General features: G+C 42.0%; 1 protein-coding gene across 1 annotated transcript in view; it reads left to right on the top strand.

Annotated features, from left to right (window-relative positions):
- The window catches only part of CACNA2D3 (calcium voltage-gated channel auxiliary subunit alpha2delta 3), an 877278-nt gene that overhangs the window by 589015 nt on the left and 264051 nt on the right, over window positions 1-24212 (top strand). Inside the window, exons 14-15 of the mRNA XM_030205518.1 lie at window positions 19053-19124; window positions 22674-22754. Of these exons, the coding sequence (XP_030061378.1) occupies window positions 19053-19124; window positions 22674-22754 (153 nt within the window). The remainder of the gene's footprint in view (window positions 1-19052; window positions 19125-22673; window positions 22755-24212) is intronic.

The raw sequence follows: 24212 nt of genomic DNA, 5'->3' as shown, positions 1-24212 counted from the left end.
TATGAACGAATATGGTAAACTGGCACACTTTTGAACACAGCAGGGAAGAAACCCTTCGCTGTGTGGCTCTGGTGCAGATGTACCAGCTCCCTCCCACCTTTCAGTACCTCTGTTACTGATGGTAATATGCACACCAAATATACTTCAAACAAATTCAAAACAATATACCAAAACAATACAGCATATTAAACAGAACAATATTTGCAGTATTCCGGAAAAATATGCAACTATTAAAACTTAGGGGCACGCTGAAAAATGGCTTATGGTAGTGTAGGCACGGGTTTTGGGCACGCACCAATCCATTTTTCAGCATGCCTGTGAAAAAGGCCTTTTTCTTTTTTTGCCCAAAATGGACTTGCAGCAAAATCAAAATTGCCACATGTCTATTTTGGGTCTGAGACCGTACCGCCAGCCATTGACCTAGGGTAAAGACTCACACGGTAACCGGGTGATAATGACCTACGCGCGCCAAATGGCACATGGCGCATATCCGTTACACGCGCCCAAAAATAAAAAACATTTTCCAGACGCGCGTATCATACGCTTGTCAAAAATGAAATTACCGCAAGAGCCATGAGGTAGACGCTTACACGGCTTAGTAAAAGGACCCCTTAGTTCCAAATCTACCTTGCACCCCAATCCAGCATCTTCCTGTTGACTATGTGAGCAGTGATGCACAACACTGTAGTAAAAATCCTTTGGTTACTGTGGTTATTGGCAACTTGTCTATCAGTTTTTATAGGAGGTTGCCAAATGGCCACTAGGGTTCACTTCTGCTGGCCTGTAGTTTGAGTGACCAAACATGTTTGGAATATGTATTATGGATTTTAGCTGAACCTAATAGATAGAGCAGCAGACTTAGAATCAGGACAGCCAGGATTCAAATCCCACGGGCACTCCTTGAGATTTTGGACAAGTCACTCAAGTGCCCTTTTACTAGAGGGTGCCTACCGTGTGGAAAAAAAGCACTGCCGTGGGACGCACTGAGGCATCCCGCTGTAGTGTGCTGATCAGTGCGCGCTAATTTTCACGCTGAAAATTTTTAAAAAACATTTTTTCAGTATGGGAGGCTTGACTATGGGCGGATAGTAGATGTGCCCTGGTCTAATCGGGTGGTGTGGGTACATTGATGTGCACCGCCTGATTACTGTGGGAGCTCTTAGCTCCTGTGGTAATGGCCATGTGCTAATTGGAATATTAGCATATGGCCATTAAAGAAAATTATACAAATACAGCCATTTTACTGCCACGCTAAAAGTGACCATGGCACATGGGAAACTCACACGCTAACAACAGTGCCAGCCACTTTTTAGCATGACTTAGTAAAAGGGCCCCTTAACCCTTTGTTGCCTATGGTAAAAACTTAGGGGTCCTTTTACAAAGGTGCGCTAGCATTTTTAGCGCATGCTAATGATTATTGTGTGCTAGAGACGCCCATAGGAATATAAGGGCATTTCTAGCATTTAGCGCACGCTTATTGTTTTTAGCACATGCTAAAAATGCTAGCGAGCCTTTGTAAAAGGACCCCTTAGAGGGCAATTCTAGAAATGGCACCTCATTTTGGGCACCACAAGGAAACACGCTTAGCACCGATTCTATAACAGCTTAAAGGGGGCACCCAAGACATTGTAGAATACTAGCATAAAGCTGCAAAGCTGCATTAGTGCACCAAAACCAATGCCTGGAATAAGTGTCGCATGTAACATGCACAACTGATAGTTTTCTTTAAGTTGAGTGCGTTTGATGACATGCCTGTGCTCTGCCCATTCTCCGCCCACATGTATGCCCCCCCCCCCCGACAGTTGCTTTGCTAGAAAGTGGCCTTAGCGCGCCCTTATGTAGGGTTTTCCCTGTGCACTAACCCCCAAATTCTATATATGGCACCTAGAGTTTCACGCATAATATGCAGATAAAAAGTGACTAGGAATTCCAAGAAGTCAGAAGCATTGCAACGTTGAAGAAACACAAACTGAAAAACATTTTCTCCTGTACTGAGCAAACTACAAAGGTATAAAAGATGCACTTTGACAAAGTTGGCATATTCCAAACAGGAAAATGAAAATTAAAAAAAAGCTTTTTTGTATTACCTTTATTGTCCACACATTTTATTTTTCTGATCAGTCCTTTTCCATCCTGTACTGGCCATGTTCTGGTTTTTTTTCTCACTCTTACCCCCTTATATTTGACATTAACTTTTTGTCCCATTTTGCTCCTTTCCTCGCTGCTGTAACAACCATACATGCCACACAAAACATGTTCTCTCTCAGTCACAATTATGCTCTACTTCACAACAATTCCTCAACCTTATATTCAAAAGGTCAGTAGGGTCATGATAGGATCTATCAGACAAGTGTACCCGCCTCCTCTTTGGCTGAATGATTCAATGAGCCAAGCAGGGACAGTACCGCAATCTTCATTGATCCAATTTTACACCTTTTAATATTGATCCTAACTTTATTTGGCAAAATTTTTTATAGTATTATTTATATTTTCAAAAGTGTCCTTATCATTCTTTATAGTTTGTTTTCATAGGAGAGTAACACGATATCTCTTTAATTTAAAAAAAAGTACTTAGCTTTTTTACTATAAGCAGCAATACCAGTTGTCAACTGGTCTCCACCATGTATTGCTGCTTATAGTCAAAATGCAAAGTACTTTTTTGAATTAAAGAGATATCATGTTACTCTCCTATGAATACAAACTATCGCAATCATGATCTTTAATGTAATACCACTTGTATCTCTCACTCCGGAAATGGCGATCGCCATGACAGAACAATGTAAGCCTCATTGAGCCTGCAAATAGGTGGGAAAATGTGGGATACAAATGCAACAAATAAATAAATAAAGAATGATAAGGACACTTTTGAAAATATAAATAATACTATAAACAAATGGCCAAATAAAGTTAGGATCAATATTAAAAGGTGTAAAATTGGATCAATGAAGATTGCGGTACTGCCCCTATCTGTATGCTTGGCTCATTGAATCATTCAGCCAAAGAGGAGGCGGGTATGCTTGGTCTGATAGATCCTACCATGACCCTACTGACCTTTTGAATTTAAGGTTGAGGAATTGTTGAGAAGTAGAGCATAATTGTGACTGAGATACAAGTTGGCTCCCTTCATTGTTTAATCACCTATAGCACCTAGTTTATGGTTTGACACAAAACATCTTGGCATGCCACAGGTTGCCAACCTCTGACCTAGTATTTTCACATGGGGTTAACAGCTGATCCCTGGCATGTATAAGTTTTTTTAAAAAATGCCTATCTCACCCAGCCCTTTATAGAAGGAATGAGTTATCCTCTGGAATTCTCCATTATTTTTTTTCCCCTTCAAATTGATAATAACAATGGCAGACACTGCATTTAATTAGCAGCTTTCACTTGTAAACATTTTCAAAATGGCTTGACATGCACATCGGTGTTGACACTTACATATGTAAGTTGTTGTGTTTCCTCTATGTTTATTCTAAAATGGCTGCTTGTGCTCCATATACTAGTAGACATGTTGACTTCTGCAGGTATTTTAGAAAAGGCTCTACATTAGCAGATCCTTTCCCAAAATACTAAGTATTCAATATACCAGGAGCGTACCCAGATTTCCGCGGGAGGGGGGTCCAGAGCCCGAGGTGGGGAGGGCACAATTTAGCCTGCCTCCCCCAGGCGCTGACCCCCCCCCCCCCGCCACCTTCAACCCCCCTGCCGCCGACCCTCCCCTACCACTTTCAATTCCTCCTCCCACCACCACCAACCCACCGCCACTGCTGCCTGGTACCTTTGCTGGCAGGGGTTCCCGCTGATCGCTGATCAGCGAAGGCGCCGGAGACCGGCGCTGAAGAAGACCAGCTGATGGGGGTTGGGGACCCCCGCCAGCAAAGGTACCAGGCAGCGGCGGTGGGAAGAGGGATCGAAAGTGGTGGGGAGGGTCAGCGGCAGGGGCCAGGGCTAAATCTGTGGGGGCCCATCTGTAAATGCCAATATTTCTATGCAAAAATTGTCAATGTCTCCTAAAACAGCCCCCTGTAGTGCACATATACCTTAATCATATACCATCTTATTGACACAGATATCGATAATATATTAAGTCACACAGTTTTATAACAATTTTTAAATATGTTTTACGCATGGGAAAGCTTTCTAAATTTGCCCCTCTATATTTGAAAACAGGGTAAATTTTTAAAATCAATGCTGTATCCAAATCACTGTTGTCTCCTGCAAGTGCTCATTTGCTCCAGATTAAAATTCTTTTCAATATTATTTGTAGTATGCTTCCTTTAAACATGTGTTATAAAGAAGGGCTGCTCTGTCAACAACGTGGCAAAAATGTAGAGACCCTTTTTAATATCCACAAAATATCATCAGGCTGATTTAAAAAGCCGGCAGGTCAGTTTTGTTTTGCTGCAATGAAAAAGTCTAGTCTTTGAGGAACAAAGGCACACAAATCTTTAAGATAACAGCCCCCATGACTTAATTCCAGAGCTGAAATTTTACGTGTAGCTAGCACCCCATGCCTGCGAAGATGACATGCTTCGTTGCTCAAGATCTTTTTGGTTCTTACTCTCTGCAAACAGCTAAAAGAATTCCACTTCTCTAATCCTGCCTCGAGCTCCTGATCTGCACCTTCCATGATATCTCACCCAGTCAACAGCTAATGAAACTGCTTCAAGGAATAGTAAAATGATTCCAGTTTAACAATCCAACAGCAACAGAGGGCCTTTGTTTCTTGTAAAGAAGAGTGTTCCATGGCCTCATGAACAGACACAGCAGGATTCAGGATCTGTTGTCTTACTCCTGCTGTGGTACTTTGTACTGCTTAACTTGTGTGACCCAGGAATGGTGTAGGGATCAAACATTTCAGAGAACGCATAGGGATCTTGTTTTTGTTTTATTTTTAATTGTCTGATTTATTCATTGTTCCAGGGTAGCCTTTCCTGATTTTGCACCATAAAAGGGATGTTGTCTCCTCTGAATGCTCACAGTAACATGTCTTCCTTGTTGCTTGATTCCAGAAAATTCCTGACCAATTTCCTTTTTTCTTTTTTTTTTGTCATCCTTTTTAACATATATCTAAGTGTAGGTTTGCCCTCCTTTTATCTCAGTGCTATCATATTTCACCAGTCTTAGAGTTCATTTATCATTCCTCGCCTCATTTACTCTTTATACTTTGAAGTGTTGAATTAACTGTCACTGGGAATAGAAAATTGAAAATTTGCAAAGCTGTTATTCTCCCAGAAATGCATGACTGGCACTTTTAGTGGTTTGACAAAAATTATGTAGTACATCAAACCAAATCAAATGAAATACAATATAACTTTAATGTAAATATTTACATTAAACTTGTTTTAAACTCAGTTCTGTTTACCTATTCTTGGCATTTTGTTTTAGTACTTAAAATTGGTATTTTGCATTCATGCCCATTGGAGTTATGAAGAAAACTTTGCAAACTATGCAGGTGTTAGAATGCCATAAAATACAGAAAAAGTACAAAAAGTGATGTTGCTTTGTTGGGTTCAGTTTACATGAATACTAAGGCATACACACTGCTAAAACAGCTATTACTGTGGCAATTTAATCACTTTCATTCAAAATATGTTAGTTTTAGAAAAACTATTTTGTTAAAGGCTTCTCCATTTGATTTCAAGTATTTCTAAGGTCCAGTTCAACCCTGTTAGGGTGCTGTTTACTAATGTGTGGTAATATTTTGCAGTTGCTGTGCACTGTTCCCCCTAAGCTGCTTGGGAATCCTCTACCTACCCTCCTCTCTTCCTTCCCGTTCACATTAATTGATTTGATTTGCTTACTTTATTTATTTTTTGTCTATTAGATTGTAAGCTCTTTGAGCAGGGACTGTCTTTCTTCTATGTTTGTGCAGCGCTGCGTACGCCTTGTAGCGCTATAGAAATGCTAAATAGTAGTAGTAGTAGTAGTGGTGGGGGGGGGAGTGCTGTTTCACTATCACATTTTCAATAGTGAGGGATAGGCAAGCTCTGCAGGACTCCAGGAAGCCTGCCTGTCCCTAGTGATTGAAAATAAACCCCCCACTGGCAGCAATGCAATTAGAGGCCTCCCGCTCAGATGGGTGGGGGGGGGGGGGGGCAGTGTATACCGTGTGATACCTGCACTAACTGGTGGAGGCATCTGCAGCAGTTTCCTATACACTTAGGGGTAAATTGATAGAGGTCAGTAAAGGCCAGGCATCACAAAACTGGGTGATAAGCTAGTATTCTATAATGGCAGAGCTAGAGTGGAGGAGTAGCCTAATGGTTAGTGCAGCAGGCCTTGAGCCTGGTAACCAAGAGCGTAGCTACTATGAGGCCACGGGAGCCTGGGCCCCCATAGATTTGGCCCTGGACCCCCCTGCCGACGACCCTCTCAACCCCCCTCCCGCTGCCAACCCACCGCAAGGCTTCGTTCTGTTTCTGTGAGTCTGACGTCCTGCACATTGTATGTGCAGGACATCAGACTTAGAAACCAAACGAAGGAAGAAGACTTCGGCTGGCGGGGGTTGGGGTCCCCCACCAGCGAAGGTAGGTGGCGGCGGGCGGGGGGGGGGGGGGGGGTCGAAAGGGTCGGCGGCGGGGGGGGGTCAGAGTTGTTGTTGGTGTCGGCAATGGCAGCAGGGGGGTCGGCGGCACCAGGGGAGGGCTAAAATGTGCCCCCTCACTTCGGGCTCTGGACCCCCCTCCCGCCGAAGTCTGGCTACGCCCCTGCTGGTAACCTGGGTTCAATTCCCAATGCAGCAATACAATTAGAGGCCTCCTGCTCAGATTGGGGGGGGGGGGCAGTGTATACCGTGTGATGCCTGCACTAACTGGTGGATGCATCTGCAGCAGTTTCCTTTACACTTAGGGGTAAATTGATACAGGTCAGTAAAGGTCAGGCATCACAAAACTGGGTGCTAAGCTAGTAGTCTATAATGGCAACCCCCCCTCCCGCCGCCAACCCGCCGCAAGGCTTCGTTCTGTTTCTGTGAGTCTGACGTCATATGTGCAGGACATCAGACTCAGAAACCAAACGAAGGAAGAAGACTTCAGCTGGCGGGGGTTGGGGTCCCCCACCAGCAAAGGTAGGCGACAGCGGGCGGGGTGGGGGGGGGGGGTCGAGAGGGCAAGTCACTTAACCCTCCATTTCCCCAGGTACAAAAAGTTAGATTGTGAGCCCCTTAGGGACAGAGAAAGTAAATGCATATGATGTGTACAGCACTGTGTACATCTAGTAGTTCTATAGAAATGATTAGTAGTAGTGTTATAGAAAACTAGCATACGTCTGCAGTCATGTACTAAACATTAGGTGTGGCCACTTATTTATTTATTTAATTTCACATTGCTTGATATACTGCTATATGTCAGTATATGGCTTCAGAGCAGTTTACATAACAATTAAAATAATAAACAATTAAAGTTGCTGAAGAGGGGAAAGGGGAAGTTAAGAACATGCAGGGTAGGGTAGAGAGAAAAGGTAAGTTTTCAGGGAAGATTTAAACCTTGTGTAGGAAGTTTTTGAACAAAGGGAGGTAGGGAGGGCGTTCCATAATTTCGGACCAACATAATAACTAAGAGCTGATGTACATGTGGAGTCAAGTCTGATGACAGAGGGAGGTGGGAGGTGGGAGCAGTTGAAGAGCAGAGTGAACGTGTAGGGGTGTAGGGAATGAGAAGACGGAAGAGGTAGTCTGGAGAAGTTGGAAAGCAGGATTTGAACACTAAGATTAGAATTTTAAACTGAATATGGTGCAAGAAGAAGGAGCCAGTATTCTCTGTAGAGCAAGGGGGTGATATGGTCAAAAGGCTTTGCATAATAAAGAAGGCGGATAGCAGTGGATTGTATTAATTGAAGACACTTCAGGGATTGGAGTGGTAAGCCAGTATACAGAGAGTTACAGTAGTCTATGTGAGTAATGACAAGAGACAGCAGAAGGGCCTGTATTGATGACAACGAAAAAGTAAAATGAACAGCGCATGAGGGGAGACATGATAGAGGTCTATAAAATAATGAATGGAGTGGAACGGGTAGATTTGAATCGTTTGTTTACTCTTTCCAAAAATACTAGAACTAGGGAGTATGCGATGAAGCTACAAAGTAGTAAATTTAATACGAATCGGAGAAAATTTATCTTCACTCCACGTTTAATTAGACTCTGGAATTCATTGCCAGAGAATGTGGTAAAGGCAGTTAGCTTAGCGGGGTTTAAAAGAGGTCTGGACAGCTTCCTAAAGGAAAAGTCCATAGACCATTATTAAATTGACTTGGGGGAAATCCCCTGCTTATTTCTGGGATGACCAGCATAAAATGTATTGAACTTTTTTGGGATCTTGCCAGGTATTTGTGACATGGATTGGCCACTGTTGGAAACAGGTTGCTGGGCTTGATGGACCTGTTTACTTTTTCTTTTAATATAACTTGATTTGCTACTTGTCATGTTAATTAATGACTGTTCCTGAAGTTTATTCCCATTGGGTTGCTATTGAATTTGGAATTACAGTTACCTGACATTGTGTGGAATGAACTTTTCTATGAAAGGTCAAGGAGGGATTATCAGAGAGTGGCAAAAGTGTGGGCTTTGTAGATAATTCTCTCTCCACCCCACAGGATCCATCATCTTATTGTTTGTCCTCAAATAGGGGTCCCTCCATGTAAAAAAGAAAATTGTAAAAGAAAAACCCTTTGGGTAAAATTGATAAATTTGAAAAGCCTACAAACTGAAGCATTTATAACAGAATACAAATATCATATTATTATTATTTATTATTATTTGTGGCATTTATACCCCGCTCTTTCCCGCTCAATAGCAAGTTCAGTGCGGCTTACAGAGTGTGGTACATAGTATCATAGAGCTAATACAAAATATGGTACAAAGTTACAAGGAGATAACCATTTATAAAGAGTGGGACAGTAGTGTGCAATGTGGGGAAGGATTGGAGTGTGGGCATTGTCTGTGGTGTGGGTTAGGACCGAGACTTTGTAGGGTCATCTGGGTAGGCTTGTTTGAATAGGTGAGTCTTCAGCAGCTTTCGGAAGGGTAGGTGTTCGCTGGTTTTTCGGATATGTCGAGGTAAGGCGTTCCAGAGTTGGCTGCCTATAACAGAGAAGTTGGATGCGTAGTAGGTTTTGTATTTGAGGCCTTTACAGTTGGGAAGATGGAGATTGAGATATGTTCAAGAAGAGTTGGACCGGTTCCTGGCTGGAAGATCGATCAGGTTGGACATGTAGCTTGGGGCCTCGCCATTGAGAATCCTGTGAATCATAGAGTGGGCTTTGAAGTTTATTCATTCTTTGATAGGGAGCCAATGTAGCTCGAAGTGGTGTTGCACTTTCGAATCGTGATTTGCCAAAAATGAGTCTTGCTGCTGTGTTTTGGACAGTTTGGAGTTTTTTCATGATTTGGGCTTTGCAACCGATGAAGATGCTGTTGCAGTAGTCGGCATGGGGAAGTACTGTGGATTGTACTAGGTTGCGGAAAGTTTTCTGTGGGAGGAATGGTTTCACTCTTTTCAGTACCCACATCATGTTGAACATCTTCTTCGTCGTGGCTTTTGCATGAGTGTCTAAAGTTAAGTGTTTATCTAATGTTACTCCTAGAATTTTTAGGTTGTCAGATATTGGGATTGTAACGTCTGGAGTGTTCAGGGTAGTTGGAAGCAGAGTAGAGTGTTGTGATGAAAGGATTAGACATTGAGTTTTTTCTTTGTTCATTTTCATCTTGAAAGCGTTGGCCCAGGATGTTAGTATGTTCATGGCAGTGGTTATTTTATCTGAGATTTCTGTGAGGTTGGATTGGAAGGGGATGAATATTGTGACGTCGTCAGCATAGATGAAGGGATTTAGGCCAGATTTAGATAGGGATTTGGCCAGAGGAATCATCATGAGATTGAAGAGGATCGGGGATAGGGGTGAGCCTTGGGGAACTCCACATTTTGATGGCCATGCAGGCGATATTGAAGATGTTGATTTGACCTGATAAGTTCTGGTGGTGATGAAACTTTTTATCCATTTAATGATGTTCCCGCCGATTCCTAGCTTGTCCAGTAGTTTTGTGAGAATTTCATGGTCTACCATGTCGAATGCACTGGATAGGTCGAACTGCAGAAGAAGTATATTGTTGCCAATTGAAATTTCTTGTTTGAACTTGGAAACCAGGGTGAGTAATACTGTTTCTGTGCTGTGTGCGGGTCGAAACCCCGATTGTGATTCATGTAGTATGGAGAACTTTTGTATGAATTCGTTGAGTTGGGAGGCTACTCTATTTTCCATCAGTTTGGTTAGAAGAGGGATGGAGGCCACAGGGCGATAGTTGGTGATGTCATTTGCTGGTTTCTTAGGGTTTTTCGGTATTGGTGTGAGTAGAATGTTGCCATATTCGGCGGGGAAGGAGCCTTGTAGGAGTAGGAGGTTTAAGTGGGTGGTGAGTTCAGTAATGAATCGTTCTGGGGCCTTTTTCATAAGATAATTGGGGCATGGGTCCAGATGGCAGTGAGACTTTGAGAGTTTGGATAGTGTTGAGGAGACTTCTTTAGTGTTGAGGGGGGGGGGGGGGGTGAAATCTGTCCAGTAGCGATCTGCTGGGATCTCTTCGGTATCGGGGTCTAGTTCATCAAGGAAAATGTCAAGATTGGTATCATCATGGGGAATTGTGTTACACAGGTTTGTGATTTTATCGTTAAAGTATTTGGCCATCTGGTCGGCTGATGGCGAGTTTGAGGGTGAGGTTGTTACTGGATTTGTGTTAAGAAGATTCTTTATGATTTTGTATTGTTTTTTTATGTCTGTTCCAGTGGCTGTGATTTGTTTCGTGTAGTATGTTCTTTTGGCTCGTTTAATGTCATTCTTGTATTTCTGTTGTGTTTGTTTCCACACATTTAGGGTGATGTCATCTTTCAGTTTGCTCCAAGTTTTTTCAAGTTTTCTGGTTTCCTTCTTCAGTGTTTTTAATTCTTCATTGAACCATGGAGAGGGTTTTTTCTTTGTGTGTAGTGTTTTGGAGTGTAGCGGAGCAATTTCGTCTAGAATGAGTTTGCATCTGTGGTCCCAATCTGCAAAGAATTGGTTTGAGTTTGGGTCAGTCGACCAGTTGTTGTCATAGATAAGTTGCCAGAAGGGTATCCTTTTCTACTCGTCCTCTGGTTTTAATTGTTGTGGGTTCTGGTGGTTTGGGTTGGCCTTTTTTTCGCCATTGAACGGATAGGGTTGATTTGTGGTGGTCGGACCAGGGAGATGCGGTCCAGTGGATGTCTGATAGGAGGAAGTTTTGATCTGTAGAATGTTTGAGTGTTATGATGTCGAGTGAGTGGCCTTTTTGTGGGTTGGTTCTGTTGGTGGAAGGTGGAATTCACAGAGTTGGAGGAAGTCTATACAATCCCGGGTGTGAGTAGAGGTGGAGTCTTCTAAATGGAGATTTAGGTCCCCTAGTAGTAGTATATTGGAATTGTTGATGCATGCGTTTGATACGAAGTCCATAAATGTGGTTTGGTTATGGTTCCAGTTATTGGGAGGCCTGTAGAACAGTATACATGTTAAATGGTCGTATAGCATGGGGCTATATAGTTTTATAGAGGCTATTTCGAGTTGAAATGGACTCTGATGTGGGTTCTGCGGAGAAGTGTGATCTGTAGATGAGTGCAATTCCACCTCCTCTTCTGTCTTTCCTTGGCCAGTGTGATATTTTGTAGTTTGGGGGACATAGATCATTTATGATAGGGTGTTCTGGTTGACGGATCCAGGTTTCAGTGATGAAAAGTAGATCCAGGTTCTCTGAGGTGATCCAGTCTGTGATGGTTTCGCTTTTATTTACCACTGATCTCGCATTAGTGTAGCCTATTTGGACGGATAGGAGTGGATCAGTGGAGTGGGGGGATGAGCGAATATTGATAAGTTGTCTTTTTATATGTGTTTTGGTGTTGTGGTGTTGTGGCATTGTTGTTAAGGGTGTGGACGATGGGTGGATTCTGTGGTTTTTGGTGGTTTGTGGGGGAATGAATGCTGTGTGAGTGTTCGGGTAGTATTGGAGGGATGATGTCATGGTGACTGCAGTTAATGGAGTTGAGAGAGTTGCAAGCGATATATTGAGTGAGTGGATGGTGAATGTTATTATTAAGATGATCATGCTGATGTGATATTTAGGTTGGAAGGTGGGCGGATGCGTGTGGTGTGACAAGCATAACAATAGATCAATATACATGCAAGTGAAAGATGGTATAGTGACTATGGGTTAGATACTTGTATTTAGTACTACTAAATTACAGTTTTAGATATATTGTTAAGGTAGGTGCATAGAAGCATCTGGAAGTATTTAGAAGGCACCTAGATAAACAATTTAGTATTATGCTAGGAGCATAAAAGCATTAAAAGCTAGGTGCATAAAAGTATCCAAAAGCATTCAGAAGGCACTTAGACAATTTAGTGTTATGCTAGATGCATAAACAGCATTTAAAAGACACTTAGATACTTGTTCGTATTATTACTCTCAGAACTTTTAAATTTAATATCTCTTACGCGCTGTGGTTTTGTCCGTAGTTCTTGGAGACAGTCGACTATCTGTCCTTGGGGGGATCTGCGGGATAATTCAATCGTCTCTTACTCCGTTCGACCCTTTGGTGTGGTGCCGCGATAGTCCATGTGTTCCGATGGGTTTGAGGATGATTTTAAGCCACGTGGCTCGTTAGAGAGTCGCTAGATCTCCAGGACAGTGGGGAAATCACGGTCTGCCCAGGTGTGGCTCGTGTTGTCCTTTTCATCTTCCGATCCTCTGGTACACTGCCACTACAGCCCGTATGTTCTGGTGGCACCGATGGCTTCCCAATAGTGACACCTCTACGGTGCAATGTGGTGGCTGCAGACAGAAGGGGATCCGCACCGGTAGTCAGCGATGGACGCGCAGCACACAGCTTAGATCGCGTGGGGCCTTAGATCCACATGGTTGTCGGCCGAATAGCAGCGGTCCGATGTGGCTGGATCGATTCTCCCCGTTGGGCCGGTAGTCCGCAACAGCTTCAAAGGCGTCTCAAAACTCGGTGGATTTCCTCGTGTGCAGGTCCGCGTCACCGGGAGGCTATTCGAGATTCGGTCCCTTGTTCTGTGCTTAAGGTGAGCCTTCCAGTCGGGGCGGGTGGGGGTTGTGTGTCCTCCAGTGCAGCGTTTCAGCCATGAGGGAGCGATAGGCTGCGGTCCGGTCCTGATGATGGGTCGCTTTCCCGGGTTGTTTCACACTTGTTGGCAACCTTTGAGTGCGGACCAGGCAGGTGTGTGTTCCCTCACAAATCGGGAACACAGATCGGGATCCGATCGGGTCACTGGAGCAGCAGTAGCTCCGTGACCATCTTGTCAGGAGTCTGACCTCGGCTGCTCTCGGGGTTCGATCTGTCCAGGGAATCTCCGGTCGACTTGCGGGTTCAATCTGTCCAGGGAATCTCCGGTTGACTTGCAGTCGCTCCTGCCGTAGGGGGCTGCGCTCGTACCGGCTTGTTGCATTAACCAAGCGGGTCGCAGTAGCCGGGAGCTTGGTTCCAGCTGTTTTTGGGTCCGGTTGATCTAGGGTCGATCCAGGGACTCTCCCGGTTGGCTCACGGGGACAGGCACCAACGGTCGCGGTTCCTTCTGCGAGTGGGGAGGATGGGAACGCGAATCGGCCCGGTTCTTCGGCCAAGGCCAGGTTAGGTCCGGGGAGGTCAGGGCTTGACCTCTTACCTGGTCGCCATCTTACCAGCCATCTTACCCACTTATCATGTCTCAGTGGGTTTTTTTTTCTTTGATAGCGCAGCATGATCATCAGTTTAGTAAAATATAGCCCTTACCTTGTTCCAGTCATAGATATCCATCCATGATCAAGAGGGAGATTATTTTAAAATTTTGTTTTGGAATTTGTTCATGACTTTTTAATGGTAACTCAAGGCAAATGACATCCAGGTACAATAAGTATTTCCCTGTCCCTAGAGAACATAAATTGTATCTCATGCAACAGTGGGTGGAGTGTCTTGTCCAAGGTCAACCAAATGTAACATGGAGGGGCATAATCAAACGGCGCCGGCGAAATCAATCGCCGGCGATCTATTTTGGTGGCGCCGCAACAGCTGGCCGGAAACGTATTATCGAAAAAGATGGCCGGCCAACTTTTGTTTCGATAATACGGTTGGGGCCGGCCAAATGCCACAGATCGCCGGGTTTGAGATGGCCGACTTTGTTTTTCAGCGATAATGGAAACTGGAACCGGCCATCTCAAACCCGGCCAAATCCAAGGCATTTGGCCGTGGGAGGGGCCAGCATTCGTAGTGCACTGGTACTTCTGGATGTTTAGATCTTGCTGATCAGTTATGTTATGACTTACTTGTTCAGGAGTGCTGTATTTTGTGATACTGTTTTGAGAAATGTTCAAGAAAGACTTCATACAAATGAAAAAAGTCCCTGCCGTGCATTTTCCCTTGATGGCCGTCCCTGACATGCACTTCCCTTAATAGCCGTCTTTCTCTCCGAAAGTGCACTTCTCTTAATGGCCGTCTATCTCCCAGAACAGGGAAATCAAAAGTGTTTGCACACTGCTTTTTTTGTAGTAACAGGGGGATTTGAACCAGCCACCTCTGCATTACAAGACCAGTGATGTAACCACTTGGCCACAACTCCACTTACTTGGGTTTCCCTCCCTTTTGATTATACCCATCCAGGTCTCTCTCAGCCACTCACAGACAGCTTAACACACTGTGATTGGCTGAGAGAGACCTGAAGGGGTATAATCAAAAGGGAGGGACACCCAAGTAAGTGGAGCTGTGGCCAAGTGGTTACATCATGGCTCTTGTAATGCAGAGGTGGCTGGTTCAAATCCCACTGTTACTACTAAAAAGGTGTGAGCAAAAACTGTTTTGATTTCCCTGTTTGGGGAGAATTAAGAGAAGTGCACTTTCGGAGAGAAAGACGGCCATCAAGAGAAAGAAGGCTATTAAGGGAAGTGCACGGTCATCAAGGGAAAATGAACGGCAGGGACTTTTTTAATTTGTATGAAGTCTTTCTTGAACATTTATCAAAACAGTATCACAAAATATAGCACTCAAGAACAAGTAAATCATAACATAACTGATCAGCAAGATCCTTTTTTTTTTTTTTTACCGACTAGCTTCCCCTCCTAGGGAAGAAAATGTTTTAAAGTTGTTTTTTTTTTGGGTGGGAGGGGGTTGGTGACCACTGGAGGAGTATGGGGAGGTCCTCCCCGATTCCTTCCGGTGGTCATCTGGTCAGTTTGGGCATCTTTTTGAGACTTGGTCGTGAAAATAAGTAAAACCGGCCAAATGCTCGTCATCACTGGTTTTCTTTTTTCCATTATCAGCTGAAGCCGGCCATCTCGTAAGCACGCCCATGTCCCGCCTTCACTACCCTGCCGACACGCCCCCTTGAAGTTTAGCCGCCTCTGCGACCAAATGCCGGCGAGTGTGTCCAAAAATCAGCTTTTGATTTGGCCGGTTTTAAGAGATGGCCGGCCATCTCCCGATTTGTGTCGGAAGATCGCCGGCGATCTCTTTCGAAAATAAGCAGGATAGTAACATAATAAATGATGGCAGATAAAGACCTGTACAGTCCATCCAGGCTGCCCAACAAGATAAACTCATTTTACATGGTATGTGATACTTTATATGTGTACACGAGTTTGATTTGTCCTTGCCTTTCTCAAGGCACAGACCGTAGAAGTTTGCCCAGCACTGTTCTTTTACTAAATTCTGAAGCTAACGTTGAAGCCCCTTAAAATTTACACTCCAGCCCATCCCTATCTATTCAGTCATGATCAGGGCGTAGACCGTAGAAGTCTGTCCATTTCCCGTTTTGTTTCCCAATTATCGGCGTCGCCACCAAATCTCCGCTAAGATTTCATGGAACAATTCCTTCTAAACAGGGTTCCTTTGTGTTTATCCCACACATGTTTGAATTCCATTATCGTTTTTATCGCCACCACCTCCCGTGGGAGGGCATTCCACATATCCAATGCCAGTGGTTTCCTGGTTTTCAACCCATAGCTCCAGCCACTAGGTTACTCCACAGTTCTTTCTGTTTTTTTTTTCTTTTTACTAAAATATCAAAAATATTGGATCAATTCTACATTATTCTGTTCTACATTAAAACAAGTGCTTGGTTTACTAAGACTTTTTTTTCCAATTTTAGTCTCTGAGAACAAAAAAGTTCAGTAATCGGGCTCATGGTATGCAGAAGATAACTAGCAGTAACCCCAATGGACTGCTAATCTTTGCTATGCATTGTCAGTGGGAAACCTCTGAGGATGTTCAGTGTTCTACTCACAATGTCTATGATTAAAAGATTAAGCCAAGATCTGTCATTAGATTGCATGAATGGAAAATTAAGGTACAGGAACAGCACAGTTAATTTAAGCCCATGTAAATATAATAATTTTTATAGTTTAAAAAATACAGTTTATCACTTCTGTTACAGATTTCTTTATATTTTGAGCCCAGCATTTTAGTGATGGAAAATGTAAAGACAATAACTAGAAAAAAAATATGATTTTTGCTCAAATAGTCCAAAGACAACTGAAGGAAGCAATGTAAAGTGAACATGAGGTACAAAAGAAATATTTAAACAAATGAGACCTCAAATCTCCAAAGGACCTTAGCTAACACAGCTTGAATGTCAAACATGGGAGTCAGTTTCTATCATTGGTCTCAGTAAGCACTCGGGGGGGGGGGGGGGGAGAGCAAACAGAAAAAAAACTCCTCCTGGAGAAAAACCCGATGCTCCAAAAAAACAAGTGCTTAAACATATCAAAAGCCACAATGGCTGCTTAAGATAACATTACCCACAGTTTCCTAATATATTCATACATGAAATGTTCCTGATAAAACTGTGCATAGAAAATCAAAAATCACTTATCTCAATTGACTGGAATCCCAAATGCACATATCTATAATCTGTCAGGATAGCAATGCCGAAGTACGCCAACAAGGGCCTCTTGTTTCGCTTAATCCTAAACTGCATCAGGAGGAGGATCATAGCTTTTTCACAATCCATAAACTGGCTACAAGATGGCGACCATAAAATAAAAACACCAACAATATCAGTCAGCCAATCAGCATGCACCATCTATTTAAAGGTCCAATTCCACTAAATTATATTAAAAAAAAAAAAAAAAAGAAACTTCCCATTTATTTCCTGGTCTCCATCATGTAGCCAGTTTATGGATTATGAAAAGAGAGATGTGGTAGCCATGTTAGTCCACTTTCAAAGGTAATCAATAGAAATAAAACAAAATAAAACATGGAAAAGAAAATAAGATGATACCTTTTTTATTGGACATAATACATTTTTTGATTAGCTTTTGAAGGTAGCTCTTCTTCGTCAAATTGGAAATAAGCACATGTTGGTAGATGACAGTATATATAAGTGATCAAAAAAAGAAAAAAGCTCTCAAAATAGCTGTAGCACAGACTAACAAGCAGGAAACAGACCTATGTCTAAATTTGTGGTAAATACACGCCTTGATACAGCGACCTTTTGCGAAACTGAGGCCTGAGTCGGTGTGTTTGGAACCCATGACACTTCTTTATCTATACCTGCATGTTTAAAAGTTAAGTTCAACTTATTATTATTAGTTCTTTTGATATGGATCCCCTCCTTTTTTGATTTTGTGGATTCTTTTAATATCCTTTACCTTTTGAAACACAAGGGTTTTTCTGTCTGTGATGAGAACCACCTCCGATGTTAGAAGAGCACTGCGGCTCTCAATGTGAAGTCTTATATATATATATATATATATATATATATATATATATATATATATATATACAGGCTGGAGGTTGGGGAATTCTGAGGCTTTTCCCTTGTTGTATTTTCAAAATTAGAACAGATACACTCCACAGAGTCTTTAGTGGGATAGATTCAAGTACTTTTTTCTGTGCCACAGCTATTTTCACAGCTTTTTTCTTTTTTTGATTACTTGGTAGTATTGCTCTCTTTCTCTTTTGTGATATATTAGTATATAAAAGTGAAACATGAAAGCATTTCAGTGACAGTCTAACAGGATGAGGGTGGATTAGGTGAGAGACAGGGAAATCTGGGTGGATGAGGGACAGGGAGATATGCATGGAGATAAGAGGGTGACAAAGCAGTACAATTTTATGGTTTATAATGGGCTAGAAAACCCTGGTGGGTGTCAAAATATTTAATCATTCTGATTTCAAAGGTCTTACGTTCCTGTATTGTTTTATAGTTCCCTTTTAGGATTCGTACCATAAAATCACTGGTACAGTGTTCTGGTTTTGTAAAGTGCTGCCCCACAGAGGTGACATCCTGGTTGGTACTAGCATTTTTCATATGGTGTCTATGTAAATTAAATCTCTTCTTTAGCATCTGACTTGCTTCTCCAATGTAGCACCCTTCATTGCAGTTTAGGATTAAGCGAAACAAGAGGCCCTTGTTGGCGTACTTTGGCATTGCTGTGCTGACAGCTTTTGGATATGTGCATTTGGGATTCCAGTCAATTGAGAAAAGTGATTTTTGATTTTCTGTGCACAGTTTTATCGGGAACATTTCTTTTATGAATATATTAGGGAACTGTGGGTAATGTTATCTTAAGTGATCATTGTGGCTTTTGATATGTTACAGCACTTGTATCAAAAGGGGTGAGTTTTTCTGTTTGCTCTTTTTTTCTGAGAGCTTACTGAGACAAATGATTCAATGTTGGACATTAAAACTGTGTTAACTAAAGTCCTTTGGAGATCTGAAGTCTCATTTGTTTAAATATTTCTTTTGTACCACATGTTCACTTAATGTAGCTTCCTTCAGTTGTCTTTGGACTACTTGAGCAAAATTCATATATATATTTTTCTAGTTATTGGATATTTTTGCTTCCTTAGTTTTTCATCTCAAATGTAAAAACAACCCACGGTTACCATTCTGCTGTTTCAAAATATTTCTTTCAGATCAACCTCAGGATATTGCATAGGCAAACTTCATCTAGATAAAAGGGTCAAACTCCATAACATCTAACTTTATAATGCCTTTATTGATGTGGGAAAGAGATATGACATTTCTTATCTGTATTGTGCTTTTCTTTCCGTATTTAGCTTGCTGATAACCAGGGAATGGTTTTGATGACCACTGTTGCCATGCCAGTATTTAGTAAGCAAAATGAAACTGTAAGTACTCAAACTGTCTTTTACCACTTTGAAAAAATGTGTCCAGTGTATTACTAAAGTTATATTTCTGGCCTGTACTGGATGATGCCCTATTGTCAGGTGCAATGTTCCCTCTAAGCTGAGCATGAGTCCTCCAACTACATTGCTGCCAGTAGGGGGCAATGCATCAATATTGTGTTTTCAATTGCTAGGGACAGGCAGGTTCCTTAGGGGTCCTTTTACTAAGGTGTGCTGAAAAATGGCCTGCGGTAGTGTAGACGCGTGTTTTGGGCGTGTGCAGAATTATTTTTCAGCGTACCTACAAAAATTGCCTTTTTAAAATTTTTGCCGAAAATGGACGTATGGCAAAATGAGAATTGCTGTGCATCCATTTTGCGTCTGAGACCTTACCAGCAGCCATTTACCTAGTGGTAAAATCTCACGTGGTAACTGGGTGGTAATGACCAAAGCGCATCAGAAATTAAAAAATATTTTTTGATGCGTATAGCGGACGTGCGCCAAAATTGAAATTACTGTGAGGGCCACGCAATAACCAGGCGGTAACTCCAATTTGAGGCACAGGTGTGCGTAGGTGCCTACGTGGCTTAGTAAAAGGGCCCCTTAGAGTCCATCAGAGCTTGCTTGACTCTCACTATTGAAAATGTGATAGTGAAACAACACCCTCCACTCCAATGCATGCAAATCTCGGTCATGAATATTCATTGTGGGTATTCTAAAAACCTGACTGGCTGGGGTGCCTCTAGGATCAGGTTTGGGAACCACTGTCTTGGATCATTTCTTAAATAAACAGATTTGTTACAATTAGAGGTTGTGTTGTGTATTGTTGTTCCAGAATGATTAGTGTATATTTTACTCATAGAATTTCCTGAATAGGTAGGTCTTTAGGTCTTTTCTGAACTGGAGGTAGTTTGTGATGCTTCTTATGACTATGGGAATTGCATTCCACCGTTTTAAGCCCAGATAGCTAAATCCCGCCATATAGGTGGACTTGTATAGTACGTTTTTGCAGTTGGGCAGGTGAAGTAGTAGGTAACCTCTGGTTCCTGGGTTTGAATTTCGTGGTGATAGTTTGATCATGTCTAGCATGTAGTCCAGTAACATGCCAAACAGTATTTTGAATATTGAGGATCTGCCAGGATTTATACCAGGTTTCAGTTGGTGTAAATCTTCGCACCCAGAGTTTGGTGCAGAAATGAGTTCTAAGAGCTATTCTATAAATGGAGAGCAAAATAGCACTCCATGCAAATTTTTTACTGACTCTATTCCTAAGTGCCTTTCTATAAGGTCGTGCCTAAGTACTATAGGGCATGATTGCAAGGGGGTGTATAAGTTGGTGGACCATAGGAGACTAGGGATGTGTCTCCAACTTTCATGCGTAGCTTCTAGAATGCTAGAAGTTATGCACTTTGCATAGTGAACATAGTTGGTTTATGCCTACCATCAACCTGCCATAAATGGTTGCTCTTAAATTTACTTGAAAATTAATGGATCCTAGGTATATATAATTATGCTCCCTCCTATTTCCTATATACTTTTATCAACACTATATATTTTTTCTTTTTCCAATTTTTTTGCATCAGCGGTGCTCATAACCAAATCTTATTTTTTGGAAATGCATTTAGCGCCAACTTCCTCATCGGCTTTTCATATAGTCAATTTCCCTATATTTTCATAATTTAAGTACTTATCTTTATAGATAGTCAGACTGGGGGTTAAAAATTGTCCGACATGCATGTTTCGCCAGCTAGGCTATGTCAAAGACTTCCCCCTTTGCCGGTTTCAGCGCCACCCTTGCTACATTATTCTCGGGAAATTGGAAAAAGAAAAATATATATAGTGTTGATAAAAGTATATAGGAAATAGGAGGGAGCATAATTATATATACCTAGGATCCATTAATTTTGAAGTTTTGTACACCTAGGGTTCCTAGTGAGATATATCTAAGATAACTGCCAAACATATCAGTCAGTGTTCTTAAATTTAGGCACACCAATTTGGGTTTATGCTAGTATTCTATAACAACATCTTGGTGAACAGATGCCATCATAAAATTGACCACTCAGCACGTGGCATTGACATGCCAAAATGGAGGCACCAAGGGGGAGGGGGAATTCATCAAGCAGCGTTAGGGCTGTAACGCATGTTATTTGGCCCTTAACATGTGTTATTTGACCCTAATGCTGCTTTTCTAAAAATGTTGTGGTGATATTTAAGTTGCTGCGGGTTAGTGAATAATGAGATGCAAAATATGCAAATGTATGTTTTACATCTCATTACTATGCAAATGCCCTAACATGACTTACGATGATACACTGTAAGTCACTTTAGGGCCTTTTCCTGGGGTTATTTTACCATCAGGGACCATCCTTTTATGGAATGTGACCCCTAGTGGTAGTAGCATGATACAATACTGCTAGTGGCACCATTTTGAAGGCGGTTCTGGACAGGGCAGAAGCAACTAGGCATTGATCCTGCCTGAAGAGCCCCCTGACCCCAGAAGACCCCCCACCCTGGACCAACAACCATCAGGTAGAGGAGGGGGAGTGGGGGGCATCAATTCAGGGGGACCCTCAGCTAGTGGCCCAGGAGCATTGGGCCACTGTTTTGTGGCCCTATTCCCCTCAGGCTACTGGAATAACACTGCTTACGAGGTGGGTCGCAAACAGCGTTATTCCTCTAATGCAGGAGTAAGCAGTGGATGGTACCAGGATCCTGCAGGAAACCAAGGTGTGGTAAAAGTTTTACCAGACCTTGATGAATTCTCCCCCCCCCCCCACCCCCCAAAGTCATAGAATTGCCCCCAAAATTTAGGAAAAGTTGTCAGAGTATGCTACTGTGCCAGTATGCTACTGGAAGACAGGCCTGATGCACTGTTGTCTTCTGGATTAGATTTCCAAGTACAAAATAATTGATATTCAGGTATGTCCTTAGACCATTGTTAAGCCTGTGGGGACTGAAATATTACATACCTGATTTTTTTTTTTCTTACATTTGTACCCCATGCTTTCCCACTCATAGCAGGTTCAATGTAGCTTACATATGATATACAGGTACTTATTTGTACCTGGGGCACTGGAGGATTAAGTGACTTGCCCAGAGTCACAAGGAGCTGCCTGTGCCTGCAGTGGGAATTGAACCCAGTTCCCCAGGACCAAAGTCCACCACTCTAACCACTAGGCCACTCCTCCATGATTGCTAAGTTCGTCTATATAAAAAGTTTGATTTTTAAAATTTATATCCATATTTTCACATGAATGTCATCTATAGCAGTGTACATAGGACAGAAGACGTATTAACTGTCTTGTGCAATGCAGACCCTCTACAATATCTCATGTTTCAAAAAAAAAAAAAGTCTTATGTAGAGACAATAGCTAGCTGTCATTTAGGTATGGCTGTATGGTACACTTGTCTATTGTCCAGCTGTTAGCAAAACTGGAGAGTCTGTGTCCTTTAACAGCAGTAAAAGAATGGAAACAGCATTAAATACCTGTGATGTCTCGAAAACGATTGCTTATCTGGCTGAGTAAATCGTATTTATTTTTATTTCAGAGATCAAAAGGGGTTCTCCTAGGTGTGGTAGGCACAGATGTACCAGTGAAAGAACTTTTAACCACTATACCAAAATATAAGGTAATGCCTTCATAAGACTTGCAAGTGTACTTTAAAGATTGATACCTGAATTGGTCATGAGAGCTTCTTATATTGAATTATTCTACATAATCAATTCCCTCTCACTCCAGCAACAGTTAGATCAGGAGTAGGCAACCTCGGTCCTCGAGGGGTGCAACCTAGTTGAATTTTCAGGTTTTCCCAATGAATATGCATGAGATCTATTTACATAAACTGCCTCCATTGTATGCAGATAGACTAGGTTGTGCTCCTCAAGACCGAGGTTGCCCATCCCTGAATTAGATTTTCGGTGTCTTTTATCAACCTTTAAATGCTTGTTCATAAATACTGTTTTCCTGCTTACTGTGTTTTTAGTCATAACAAGCTTTTGCCCAACTATAAAAGATAAAACTATTTAGAATCTAAGCTAGCCTTCTTCATTGAAGAGGGTGGCTTTGTAAAGTTCATCTTGGGTTATATGTTCGAAACTCGTCTTACATTTTGCATCAACGTATTGCCTGCAGTTTACAACCAGCATCATTAGCACACTGTTATTTTATCCATTTGCATCAAACTCGGATAATGCTTTCTGCTATTTCTGTAATGTCTATAAGGGCTACAAGGTACCCTGGCACTAATGTCACCCCTGGGGCTATGTTAGAGGAATGGCTAATCTTCACTCCTTAGATTATTCTTATTTGAATAATAATTATATTGGCAGCATGACAGAGGATTTCTCCAGATGTTCAGTGAGATAACTGTTGGGATTGTTCAAAAAAAAATCTGTTATTGTGCTTCTTAGAATTACCAAGACAATTTTCTCCTTCTCTTGCTGTGAAGAAATGCCAAAAAAATGTACTCTGCTTCGTCTCGATAAGATGACAATAGGGAAAGGCCTTCCAATTACTAAAACAGTTTTTTTGGCAGATGGCAGAAAGAACGAGGATTCAACATTGCTGTTCAATCTTCAGGAAGCAGGTGAAAACCTGGCTGTTCTCCCAAGCCTTTAATTCTTGTGGCTACTGACAATCCACTCACTCTGCTTCTGGACTAGCTTGTTGCACACTCTGTAACAGACTAGTTCCCATTTTCTTATTCAATTGTATGTGTAGGGATAGATTCAAGAAATGGCACCAAAAATATGGGTGCTAAAGGGTGAATTTTATATATGGCACCAAAAAAATTAGTGCCGAAAAAAATCGCTAATCTATAAGTCACGCTTAAAGTTAGGAGCGGATTATGGACTAGCACTTTAATCTGGAAATCTTACCTAACTTTAGGTGTGGCTATTTGCACCAGGTGGAACATGGTAAAACTCTAAACGCCTAAATTGTGAGAGGATCCCCTTTATTCTATAACAACTTTCGTAAATGCTAGGAACACTGTTCTGTCCAAGACCCTCCCATTTCCATGTTTCTTTTTTTTACTTGTGTGTAAAATGTAAGCGCGGATCCTGCACCTAAATTTATGCGCCTAAAT

This window comes from Microcaecilia unicolor, chromosome 6 (assembly GCF_901765095.1).
Source record: "Microcaecilia unicolor chromosome 6, aMicUni1.1, whole genome shotgun sequence".
NCBI lineage: Eukaryota > Metazoa > Chordata > Amphibia > Gymnophiona > Siphonopidae > Microcaecilia > Microcaecilia unicolor.
The sequence above is the reverse complement of the archived record's forward strand: the minus strand, read 5'-3'. Positions and strand labels throughout refer to the sequence as shown.